This window comes from Prionailurus bengalensis, chromosome D2, assembly GCF_016509475.1.
Source record: "Prionailurus bengalensis isolate Pbe53 chromosome D2, Fcat_Pben_1.1_paternal_pri, whole genome shotgun sequence".
In the NCBI taxonomy this organism is placed as follows: Eukaryota; Metazoa; Chordata; class Mammalia; order Carnivora; family Felidae; genus Prionailurus; species Prionailurus bengalensis.
The window spans coordinates 45632039-45645583 of record NC_057351.1 but is presented as its reverse complement, the minus strand read 5'-3'; the positions used below and the strand labels follow the sequence as shown (position 1 = coordinate 45645583).

At 37.2% G+C, this 13545-nt stretch overlaps 1 protein-coding gene across 1 annotated transcript in view; it reads left to right on the top strand.

Annotated features, from left to right (window-relative positions):
* The window catches only part of PTPN20 (protein tyrosine phosphatase non-receptor type 20), a 90511-nt gene that overhangs the window by 35654 nt on the left and 41312 nt on the right, over positions 1-13545 (top strand). Inside the window, exon 5 of the mRNA XM_043596806.1 lies at positions 5597-5706. Coding sequence (XP_043452741.1) covers positions 5597-5706 — 110 coding nt within the window. The remainder of the gene's footprint in view (positions 1-5596; positions 5707-13545) is intronic.

Sequence of the window (13545 nt, the reverse complement as noted above, 5' to 3'; positions counted from 1 at the left end):
ATATTTGGTTCCAGAAAGAAAATAATGTGCTGGAAACAATAGAATTGTTAGCGTGGTGAATTTTTGGTACTATATATGAAAGCATTTAAGGAACCAAAAGAAAAGTAAATTTCCATTAGAAAAACAAAACAAAAATAATATTCATCCTTATAAACTGTTCACATTTAGGTGTTACATGCAAAATCATGTCAAATAAGAGAACATTTTAGTGAGCCATATTTCCTTAGAGATTTGTAACTAATATTAGTGGCATAGCACTGCATAATAATGTGTATAATAGGTAACTTGCATATATAACTTTCAAAAGTGCGTTAGGTGAACAAATAATAATTCAAAAGGCATTTTGAGATACTATTATAATCTAATAGTTTATATTAATTTACTAGATACTGATTATATACTAAACACTGTACACAACTGCAAAATATTACATAGCTCTTGCCCTTTATAGGTTTTTAAAAATTGTTTTTAATGTTTATTTATTTTTGAAAGAGATACAGAGTGAAAACAGGGGAGGGGCAGAGAGAGAGGGAGACATAGAATCTGAAGCAGGCTCCAGGCTCTGAGCTGTCAGCACAGAGCCCGATGTGGGGCTCAAACCTGTGAACCATAAGATCATGACCTGAGGCAAAGTCAAATCCTTAACTGACTGAGCCACCCAGGCACCCCTAGTTTATAGTTTAATTAAGGAAACAGATATGTAAAAGACAAATTTAAGTACAATGTAGTAAATACTACTATAGAGTCAAAGCCCAAGGATTGTGAATATAGAAGACAGATAAATATGTATAGGGGGCTTCACCAGCTTCTTTGAAGAAAAGATACATAGGTTGGATTTAGGACCTTAAATAAATAGAAATCTAGCAGGTGAAAAGGAAGGGAAGATGGGGTGCCTGGGTGGCTCAGTCGGTTAAGCGTCCAACTTCGACTTAGGTCATGATCTCACAGTTTGTGGGTTTGAGTCCCACATCGGGTTCTGTGCTGACAGCTCAGAGCCTGGAGCCTGCGTTGGATTCTGTGTCTCCCTTTCTCTCTGCCCCTTCCCCACTTGCGCTCTGTCTCTGTCTCTCAAAAATAAATAAAAGTTAAAAAAAAAAAAAGAAAAGGAAAGGAAGAAAATGTCAAGCTGGAGGAAGAGGTTTGAGCAAAGGTAAGAAGTTGTGAAAATATCTTATTAATGGTGATAAATGTTATGTGTCAAGAGTTGTAGGGTACATGTGAATTGGGATGCCAGGAAGCTTGAGAAGGTAAGAGGTACAGCCAAACGTAAGGTGGGCCAGAATGTGAAGGAAGTTGATATATGTGAGATCAAGGAGTACATATTTTAGTCCATTTGTTGGAATGAAAAGAAAGTACAGGGACTTTTTTTTTTTTTGCTGTATCCATGCATATGTCTGTCTGTCTGTTTATCTAGAAAAAGAGGATTGCTGGTCGCCAGGTGGATGATAGGTGGCAAGAAGTGGGGAGCAATTAGATATTTACAGTAATCTTAAAAAAGATGAGAAGGAGAAAGAGTAAGAAACTTTAAATCACTTCCAGAAGCAAAAGAAAAAGGCATTTATTTTTGTTAAGATTAAAACATAAGATACATAAAGGAGATTAGTAGGGATGACGAACAGATTGGCTGGGGCCAGATTGCCAGTGTCTTAAATTTATGTAAGAAGCCTGGGTTTGTCTTGAAGGTGATGGGCAGGCATAATTAAATTTGAATTTAGGAACAGTTGTCTTTAGACATCAGAGATTAGAACCAGAAGTCAAATTAGGAGGCTTTTGTTAAATGGGGCTATGAATGAAAGCACAAGTAAACGGAGTAGTAAGAAGCTGGAAAGGAACAGAAAATGGGTATGGCTAGTATTTGAAAAATCTGTTTGAGATAGGAGGTTGAAAAGGGTTTCTATTTTTTTCCAATTTTTATTGGAATTCTAGTTAGTTAAAATATACTGTAATATTGTTTTTAGTGGTAGAATTTAGTGATTCATCACTTACATATAACACACAATGTTCAATATATGACATAAACATATGACATACATATAATGACAAGTGTCCTCCTTAATACCCGTCATCCATTTAGCCCATCCCCCACCCACTTCCCTCCATCAACCCTCAGTTTGTTTTCTTTTGTAATGAGACCCTTATGATTTGTTTCCCTCTTTTTTCCCCCATCCAATATGTTCATCTGTTTTGCTTCTTAAATTCCACAATATGAGTGGTATCCTATTGTATTTATCTTTCCCTGACTGATTTATTTTGCTTAGCATAACGAACATACTGCATCTCCATCCAGGTCATTACAGGTGACAAGATTCATTACTTTTGATGGCTGAGTAATATTCCATTGTATGTATATATGTATACACAGCTTTTTTCTCTTTTTTAAAAAAATTTTATGTAAATCAAAGTTAGTTAACATATAGTGTAATAATGGTTTCAGTAGTAGAATTTAGTGATTCATCACTTACATATTATTTCACTTAGCATAATACATTCTAGTTCTATCCACATTGTGGCAAATGGCGAGATTTCATTCTTTTTGATTGCTGAGTAATATTCCATTGTGTGTGTGTGTGTGTGTGTGTGTGTGTGTGTGTATAATATTTTCTTTATCCATTTGTCAGTCAATGGACATTTGGGCTCTTTCCATAATTTGGCTGTTGTTGATAGGGTTGCTTTAAACATAGGGGTGCAGGTGCACCTTTGAGTCAGCATTTTGGTATCCTATGGATAAATACCTAGTAGTGCAATTGCTGAGTCACAGGGTTGCTTTATTTTTAATTTTTTGAGGAATATCTATATTGTTTTCCAGAGTGGCTGAACCAGTTTGCATTCCCACCAGTAGTGCAAAAGTGTTCCCCTTTCTCCACATCCTCTCCAATATCTGTTATTTCCTGAGTTGTTAATTTTAGGAATTCTGACTGGTGTGAAGTCGTATCTCATCATTGTTTTGATTTGTGTTTCCCTGATGATGAATGGTGTTGAGCATCTTTTCATGTGTCTCTTAGCCATCTGGATGTCTTCTTTGGGAAAGTGTCTGTTCCTATCTTCTGCCCATTTCTTCACTGGATTATTTTTTGGGGAGTGTTGAGTTTTTTTTTAATTTTTTAACATTTATTTATTTTTGAGAGACAGAGATAGAGCACGAGTGGGGAAGGGGAAGAGAGAGAAGGACACACAGCATCTGAAGTAGTCTCCAAGCTCTGAGTTGTCATCACAGAGCCTAACGCAGGGCTTGAACTCATGAACCGTGAGATCATGACCCGAGCTGAATTTGGATGTTTAACCGATTGAGCCACCCAGGTGCCCCTTGGGTGTTGAGTTTGATAAGTTCCTTATAGATTTTGGATACTAACCCTTTATCCGATATGTCATTTTCAAGTATCTTCTCCCATTCCATCAGTTGCCTTTTAGTTTTGTTGATTGTTTCCTTTCCTGTGCAGAAGCTTTTTCTCTTGATGAGGTCCTGATAGTTCATTTTTGCCTTTGTTTCCCTTGCTCCTGGAGATATGTCTAGTAGGAAGTTGCTGTGGCCAAGGTCAAAAGGGTTGTTGCCTGTTTTCTCTTCTAGGATTTTGATGGTTTCCTGTCTTACATTTAGGTCTTTCATCCATTTTGAGTTTATTGTTTGTATATGGTGTAAGAAAGTGGTCCAGGTTCATTCTTCTACAGGTCACTGTCCAGTTTTCCCAACACTATTTGCTGAAGAGACTCTTCTTTCCATTAGATATTCTTTCCTGCTTTGTCAAAGATTAGTTGGCTATATGTTTGTGGGTACATTTCTGGGTTTTCTATTCTGTTCCATTGATCTATGTGTCTGTTTCTGTGCCAGTACCATACTATCTTGATGATTACAGCTTTGTAATACAGTATGAGGTCTGGAATTATGATGCCTCCAGCTTTGGTTTTCTTTTTCAACATTACTTTTGCTATTTGGGGTCTTTTCTGGTTCCATACAGATTTTAGAATTGTTGTAGCTCTGTGAAGAATGCTGGTGTAATTTTGATAGGGATTGCATTGAATGTGTAGATTGTTTTGGGTAGTATCGACATTTTAACAATATTTGTTCTTCCTACCCAGGAGCATGGAATCTTTTCCCTTTTTGTGTGTGTGTGTGTATGTGTGTGTGTGTGTGTGTGTGTGTGTTCTTCAATTTGTTTCATAAGCTTTCTATAGTTTTCAGTGTATAGATTTTCACCTCTTTGGTTAGGTTTATTCTTAGGTATTTAATGGTTTTTGGTGCAATTGTAAATAGGATCAATTCCTTGATTTCTCTTTCTGCTGCTCCATTATTGGTGTATAGAAATGCAGCCGATTTCTGAATGTTGATTTTATATCCTGTGACTTTGCTAAGTTCATATATCAGCTCTAGCAGTTTTTTGGTGGAGTCTTTCGAGTTTTCCACATAGAGTATCATGTCATCTGTGAAGAATGAAAGTTTGACTTCTTCCTTGCTGATTTGGTTGCCTTTTATTTCTTTTTGTTATCTGATTGCTGAGGCTAAGACTTCCAACACTCTGTCGAACAACAGTGGTGAGAATGGACATCCCTGTCATGTTCCTGACCTTATGGGTAAAGCTGTCAGTTTTTCCCCATTGAGGATGATATTAGCTATGGGTGAAAAGAGTTTCTATTTTTAAGATTAGGGAGAATTGAGTATTCTTATGTTATGGCAGAATTTGTACATAGGGAGAGATTAATTATATATATATGAAAATGTCATTTCAAAGAAAAGACTTAGGAGATAGAAGGTGTGGAGTTGAATGTGGAAGGATTAATTTTGATCAGGGAGAAAGTAAAGAATAATGAAACATGTTGATGTATCTAAGTACCCATTTTATTTTTTAAAATGTTTATTTTTTGAGAGGGAGGGAGGGAGAGAGAGAGAGAGAGAGAGAGAGAGAGAGAGAGAGAGTTCAGGGGAGGGGCAGGGGAAAAGGAGAGAGAGGATCAGAAGCAGGCTCTGCGCTGGTAGTGCAGAGTCTGATGTGGGGCTCGAACTCACAAACCACAAGATCATGACCTGAGCTGAAGTCGGACACTTAACTGACTGAGCTACCCAGGTGCCCCATAAGTACACATTTTAAAAGAGAATTAGTTGAACGAATTCTTGCTTCCTGGCTTGCATTTTCCAGAAGGGGGTCTGTTTATACTAAGGCAGAGAATTAAGATAGGGTCTAAATGAGGGCGGTGGTTCAGAATTAGCTGTCGTGGAAGAAAAGTAGAGGAGACTCAACAGGGACATACATCACAGTATTTTCCACATGGCTCTGTGCTGATATCAGAAATCCCAGTGACCTCAGTACTTTTCTCTCACAGCCTGGGTAAAGGAGGAAAGAAGGGGCGTAGGTAGATTGATCCAAGATGGCTAGTTTGCAAGCCAGATAAATGTGGGAAGGGATGGAGTTTGTGATCAGACATTGGGACTTCAGAGTGATCCCTTTTGAAGTGGGCCAATTCTGGGTGCTGACAACGGAAGTACATGGCTAAACTGAAATAAAGATGAATGTCAACTGAATAACTAATATGGATTATCAGAGATTCTTTAAAAAATGTATACATTGTTTGAAACCATGAACAGCGAAATATATTTCTTTTCTAGTGACAGTGACCCAAGCATATGGGCCACCAGTGGCTTCCTAAGAGACAAATGGAGCAGTGAGGATGAAGAACTTGCAGGGCCATCCCAGACTGTCCCTCCTCAGCTCCACGGTATGACTTCATCCTCTTTTTATTATCACATTCTTGAAGAAGCTTTATTTCAGAGGTATGAACCAAGAAATTTCTAATATAAATGTGGGAAAGAGCTAGGAAAAACTTTTTTAGATGGAGCAAACATGATTTCCTAGGATTTTTTTAAGAATGAAGAAAATGTTCCACACCTCACCTTCATAAGGGCAAATCTCTCCCTTTCTTTAAATATTTTAATTTACAGTAAAACCTTGGATTGTGAGTAACTTGTTTTGAGAGTCCTCAGCAAGACAAGCAAACGTTTCTAATAAATTTTAACTTGAAAAATGAGCGATGTCTTACAATACAAGTAATATGTGATGCCGAATGTCACATGATCACAACTGAGCTAATTGTTCTTGAAATTTGCTTTGTTATACAAGTGCTTTGGATTACAAGCATGTTTCCATTCTAACAGACTTAGAATGAATTATGTTTGCAATCCAAACATGTCAATTTAATAAAATGAGCTATTTATATTTTCTTATACTAGGAATTATAGATTTGTGTAGACTTGCACATGACCTGCTTCCTCATTTTTTAAATTTTTATTTGTTGCACAGTATATATACTTTGTAAGTAAAATAATAACTTTTTTTTTGGATTACACATAGGGTATATTATGAGGAAAAAATAAAATACAAATTGTATAAAAAATAAATCATAATACTGAAGATAGTCGAAATTTTTGTGTATATGTATTTACATTTGTATATAATGTAAACATAAATATAACCATGAACATACATAGATTTACATATAAAGTTATAAAAATTATAAAAACATATACATTTATATATATGTAAAATTTTTGTGTGAGATTGGGGAATCCCATACCTCAAAAACCTTGGAGCTAGAGAGGACTATAGAGATCACCCATTTCAACCTTAGATCAAGTGCCAGAATCATCTTGTCTAATGACTTCTTTAAAGTTGGAAAATGTCAAATCTACTGAAGGCAATCTCACACTTATGTAATTATTAAAATACAGATCTGACACAAAAATAGTTAATGAGAAAATTAGCATACAGTTCTGTAAGGTTAGACAAAAGGTCTACCACCACCGTCAGCATATAGTGCATTTCCTTCACCCTTTAAATTTCTCTTGTACTGTTTTGAGTCTTCCCCTAACCCAACACAAGCACCTGACAACCAGTAATCTCTTTTCATTCTTGTTAGTTTTCTTTTCCAAAGTGTTGTATAAACAGAATCATAAATCTGTTGCCTTTTGAGTACAGTTTTTTTATAATGCTGTTGATATTCATGTACACCATTGCTTTTATTGGTATTTAATTTTTTTTTCTGAATAGTATTCCATTGTATGGCTACACCAGTTTGTTTATCCACTCACCAGTTGAGGCACAGTTGGGTGTTTCCACATTTTAACAATTATGGATAAAAAACACTACAAACTTTCACATACTGGTCTTGTGTAAAGCTACATTTTCATTTCTTTAAGGTAAATGTATCTATGATTGGGATTTTGAAATTGTAAGTGTATATGATTGACAAATTGTTTTCCAAAGGGGCTGTACAAATATGCTTTTTACCTTTTTTCCTCCTATTTTTTCTCTTAGAGTTTCAGTTAAGGTAATTTTTATCAACTCATCTTCAAGTTTATTGCCTCTTTCCTCAGCTGTGTTAGTCTACTCCTGATGAACCCATTTGAAAGCATTCTTCAGCTCTCACAAAGGTTTTGACTTTATCTTATAGTTTCCTTCTCTGTTCAAATTCCTTATCTGCTCATGTACTTTGTTCACCTTTTCCATACAGCTTTCACATATTAATTATAGTTATTTAGAATTCCCTCTCTTATGATTCTAACACATGGGTCATTTCTAAGATTTTTTTTTTTCTGTAGATTGCCTTGTTCTTTTGACAGTGATTTTGTCATTGTTGCTGCTTCTTGTATATCTTGTAAATTCTGATAGAGTGTTGATGTTGGGTGTAGAAGAGTAGAGATTGAGATAAATGGGATTTATGCCTATTCCCCGTTAGGCCATTAGTATAGGTACTTGAGTTAGTGTGTTTAGGACATGAGCTGGACTTTGCTTTTGTGTTGCTGTCATGACCTACAGTGAACTATTAACTTAAAATTTAAATCTTTCTCAAGATTTGAACTGTACTTAGGGTGGCAACTGCAATGCTGGAGTTTCCCTTCTCATTCCTGTTCCATTCTTAGCTTTAGGCCTTCCCCATGTACCTGTGCTTCAGAAGTGCTCTTCCCTACACTCATGGCCCTGCTCTAGTGGTAGGTAGCCTGGTGCTGGCTGGCCTGGAGAGGAAGGCAGGTAGTGTTTTGTGGTCGTAGTCCAGTCTCGGCCTTAGGCAAGTTCTCTGTTCCTGGTTGTCAGTGGAGGGGCTTTGTCAGTGATGCTGCCTCTCCTCATTATGGCATTCAAACTCTGCTTTATATTTTTGGTAGGTTTATTGTGGGAGGAGGTTTCCTGTCGGAGGAGGTTTCCTTAGTGGTGAGAGACTTACTATAGTATTGGTTTAGGATCTTGAGCTTAAGACTGTTTCCTGCCCTTCCTCCAGGAGTGGAGTGTTTTTCTTTTGCTTGTCCCAGAGGCGGTGATTCTTCACCTGTGCACAGTGGGGTTTGCTGCTGTTCTGCCTGCAAATGAAGACGTTTCTTCAATGCGGAGGTGTAGGTCCAAGTAACGGCTTTATACGTTTTCTGCAGTGGTAGTAACTCTTCTCCTCCAAGCCTGTACCACCGAGGGAAAGATTCCTTCCATTTCCTACTCTGTTTCCTTTATTTTTTGCTTTTTAATGAGCACCTATTGGAGGCCTGTTGAGTCTGCAAGAGTGTTGCAAAACTCTTTTATCTGTGGCTTCCCGGAATTTTAAATTATCACATTAGGCCACATTCAGCCTTCAGGAATACATCAAGTTTTTTTTTTTTTTTATCTGAATACTTTTTTTACACTTGTATGGTGTCTGGCATCTCTTTCTCCCATTAGCTGCTACAAGGAACTCGTGTTGGTGACCTGTCTCTCCTTGGAGGCGTCTGTCTTTCCTTAGACTTCAGACTACTTGGTTGTCCTGCAGCCACAGCTCTCCAGTAGATTTTTTTTATTGGTTTTTATTTTGCAGTTTTCAACTTTTACATGTTGTTAGTGTATGGGTGATGCTTATACCAGCTTTCTACGTTTTAGGCAGAAGTGGAAGTTTTAGTACAAATTTATTTTTAAAATAAAAATGAACACATTCCTTTGTAAACATGGCTTTTTATTTTTATTTGTATTTATTTATTTTTTTTCAACGTTTATTTATTTTTGGGACAGAGAGAGACAGAGCATGAACGAGGGTGGGGCAGAGAGAGAGGGAGACACAGAATCGGAAACAGGCTCCAGGCTCTGAGCCATCAGCCCAGAGCCTGACGCGGGGCTCGAACTCACGGACCGCGAGATCGTGACCTGGCTGAAGTCGGACGCTTAACCGACTGTGCCACCCAGGCGCCCCAACATGGCTTTTTAATAAACACATATTTACCCAACACTTTTTAAAACCTAAATGATACTTCATTGTATGAGTGCACAATTATCCGCATAGTCAATCTCTTCTTGTTGGTCAGTTAGGGTAGTTCTTTTAAAAATATTATTATAATATAAAGTAATATGATAAACATCCATGGAACTGAACCTTTGGGGAAATTCTTGGATTGGGTTGGAAAAAAGAAGGAAAGCTTTATTCATGGTACTGCTGCTGCAGCAGTAGCAGGAAGCTTATGATCTAAGATCAGTGTCTAACCAAGCAGGTGGTTTTGAGAGCTGAGATTCGGAGCGATGAGGAACAAGAAACTTGCAGTTGGTATATTACTGGTTATTCTTTTGAGTTCTGTCTGTTAAGATATGATGATTAGGTGGTTTTGTTTTGCTTTATTACAGTCTTGCAATGGCAACTAATATCAGTGCTATGTGACATTGGTTTCTGTATGATAAGAGAGTGGCATGGCCCGGCCCTCAGAAGCAAGGCCAGCTCCCCAGGGAGAGCAGACAGGAGCTGCTTTTTCTTTCCCAGTCCCCTTCTTTTCCCCTCTTTTTAATTTTCACTTTAGGGTTAGGTCTGTCCTGGGGTCTGTTACTGAGACTGAGATCTGTACTAATAAAGGATTAATGCCAGAAAACATAAAGAACTACAAATTAATAGGTAAAAGACAATAGGAAAAATGGGCAGAAGACATTGCTATGGACTACTTTTTCGCCCTCCCCCCAGCTCCCCGAATTCATGTTGGATCTCCAATGTGATGACAGATGGAGATGGGGCCTTAGGGAGGTAATTGAGTTCAAATGAGGTTATGAAGGTGGAGCCCCATGATGGCATTGGTACCTTTATAAAGTGATCAAGGAACTAGAGCTCTCTTTCTATAACGTGGGGATGCAGGAAGAAAGCAGCCATCTCTAAACTGGAAAGAGGGCATTCACAGAGAATTCAACCATGCTGGCACCCTGAGCTCAGACTTCTAGCTTCCAGAACTGTGAGAAAGAAATATTTGTTGTTTAAGCCCCCGAGTCTATTACTTGTTGTAGCAGCCCAAGTACTGTTTAAGCCCCCGAGTCTGTTACTTGTTGACCAGACAGATGTCAGTAGGCACTTCACAGAAGAGGAAATCTGAAAAAGGTACTCAACCTAATTTTTAATCAGGGAAGTGAAAATCGAACCACAGTGAAGCAACAATTTACAATGACTAAATTGTTAAAAATTTTAAAATGTGACAGTAGTTCTAAGTGCTACCTAGAAAGGCAAATCTTTCCCTTCATTTTTAAAAAAATAAATGTAAAGCAGATTAAGAGGTACAAACTTCCAGTAATAAAATAAACAAGTCATGGGGATGTAACATAAAGCATAGGGTGTATAGTCAATAATGGTGTAATAACTTTGGTGACAGGTGGTAACTAGACTTATTGTGGGCATTATCTTATAATGTACAAAGATACATTATAATGTACAATGTACAATGTATAATGTACAAAAATGACTATACAGCTTAAGCTAATAGATATTGTATGCCAATAGTGCTTTAATAAAAAATTTTGTAGGCTAGTTGGGCTCTTGCTACATGTGGTATTTTAAATTATTTTGTTCATTCCCACAACCCCCCTTTTTTTTGTTTCTACAAATTTTTATTTAAATTCCAGTTAGTAAACATACAGTGTAATATTAGTTTCAGTTGTAGAATTTAATGATTCATCACTTACAGTGCTTATCACAAGTGTCCTGTTTAATGCCCACCACCTATTTAACCCATCCCCCGCCCACCTCCCTCCATCAATTCTCAGTTTGCTGTCCATAGTTGGGTCTGTTTCTTCATTTGCGTCTCTTCCCACTCCATGTTCATCTGCTTTATGTTTTAAATTCCACATATGGATGAAGCCATAAGGTATTTGTCTTTCTCTGACTGACTTACTTTGCTTAGAATTATAGTTTCTAGCTCCATCCACATTATTGCAAATGGTGAGATTTCATTCTTTTCCATGGCTGAATAATATTCCATTGTGTGTGTGTGTGTGTGTGTGTGTATATATATATCTCACATCTTCTTTATCCATCATCAGTTGATGAACATTTGGGTGCTTTCCATAGTTTGGCTGTTGTTGATAACGCTACTGTAAATATTGGGATGCATATACCCCCATGTAAATTTTGAAATTCAGATTGGAGTGGCAACATATTCATTTGGGAAGTATTGCCATTTTTATGATACCAAGTTTTTCCCTCTGTGTAAAAAATGAGGTGTGTCAGGAGATAAGCTATAGTGTGTGTGAACTACAAAATGGCTATTGTTTCAGGTTCACTGTCCAAAGTCTCACATAAGAACCTCTCTTGTCAATCATCTTAACTGGAAACATTTAGGAAATGGAATTCTGGGAGAAGTTCAGCCTAGCCATATTGACATATTGGAAAATAACCACAGTCCATCTTTTGTCAACTTGGCACCCACATGTATCTCTTTAAACCATACCTAATCTCCAAATAAAAACATATGTTTCCATCTACGATGATACAGTTATCCTGTGTGCAGCTGAAAACACCTTCTCACCCCATCCTCAAAAGAGAATATAAAAATCTCCCTTTTGTCTTTTTTTTCTCTTTTTAATGTTTGTTTATATTTGAGAGTAGGAGGGAGGGAGAGAGAGAGAGAGTGAGAGAGAGACTGAGTGTGAGTGGGAAGGGGCAGGGAGAGAGGGAGACACAGAATCCAAAGCAGGCTTCAGGCTCTGAGCTGTCAGCACAGAGCCTGGTGCAGGGCTCAAACTCACAGACCTCGAGATCATGATCTGAGCTGAAGTTGGACCCTTAACTGACTGAGCCACCTAGGCTCCCCTCCCCTTTTGTCTTTGAGTGATGTCTTCCTTGTTCAGCTGATTAACACTTTGCCTTTACTATCCTATAAAAGAAAACAAAAATATGTGGTTAATTTACATATTTGAATGTATGTGAATACTTGATATATTGTGTCAGACATTTATATTGAAAAAGGAAGACTTACTTGTAACTATTATGTCCTCATTTGTGCAGCTGGTCACAAGGTTGTATCTGGTAGAACTGCCTTCTTCTACTAATTTGGTATTCTCTTTGACCCCAACAAGCACCTCAGTTGGTTGTGGTTCCTTGTCTGGTAGGGTGATGCAAACCTTCATCCCTTGATCCCTTCATCACTAAGCTAGTAGCAGTCATGTCTAAATTTAACTGTTATCATTTTCCACTGACTTTAATCACTGTAAAGGCACTCTAGAAGATCACCTGCATTCTCAACATACTCCTTCTTACCCTGCTGTTTAGTAGGAACCCAATTTCCCCTTGATAATTAGAATTAGTCATATCAAGCATTATAGTAGCCCCTCTTTTTCTGTCAGTTTGGTAGCATGGGGAGCCCAAAATGGGCTGGTGGCATTCTCAACTTCTAACGTTATCAATAGGATCATTGTAGTGTTCTCTGATGGAACCATTTCTCCGTTTAGGTCTGCTTTGATTTCTTTTATCAGTAGTTAGTGTGTTATAGTTTTAAACATACAGATCTTGTACATATTTTGTTAGACTTTTATCTAAGTATCTTATGCATTTTGGTGCTATTATAAAATACTTTAACTTCCATAGTTCACTGCTGGTATATAGAAATATGATTGATATTTTTGATATTGCCTTTGTATCCCTTTACCTTATTAAATTCACTCTTAATTCTAGGAGTGTTTTTGTATATTCTTTTTGGAATTTGCCTATGTAGACACTCATGTTATCTATGAATGGACACGGTTTTATTTTTCAACCTTTCTAATGTATATGCTTTTCATTTCTTTTTCTTAACTTGTTGAACTAGCTGGGACCTTTGGTGCAACATTGAAAAGAGTAGAGAGAGTGGGCTCCGTTTTAGGGGGAAAACATTCTGTTTTTCATCATTAAGAATAATGTTAGTTGGAGGATTTTTGTGGATGTCTTTTATCATATTAAGGAAGTTCTTTCTAGTTTTAGTTTCCTGGAGTTTTCATCATATGTGCATGTTGAATTTTTTCCCAGTGTTTTTTTCTGTATCTACTGAGATGATCTTACAGGTTTTATTCTTTGATTTGTTGATATGGTGACTTATGGACTGTTGGTATTTGATTTTCAAATGTTGAATTTGCTTTGTATTCCTGGGATAAACCCAGCTTTGTGTTTTTTCCTTTTTATATGTTGCTTGATTTGATTTGCTGGTATTTTGTTGAGGTTTTTGCATTTACGTTTGTGATAGATATTGATTTGCGATTTTCTTTTTTGGAGTGCCTTTTTCTGGTTTGAGTATCAGGGCAAAGCTGCCCTCATAAAGTTGGTTTGGAA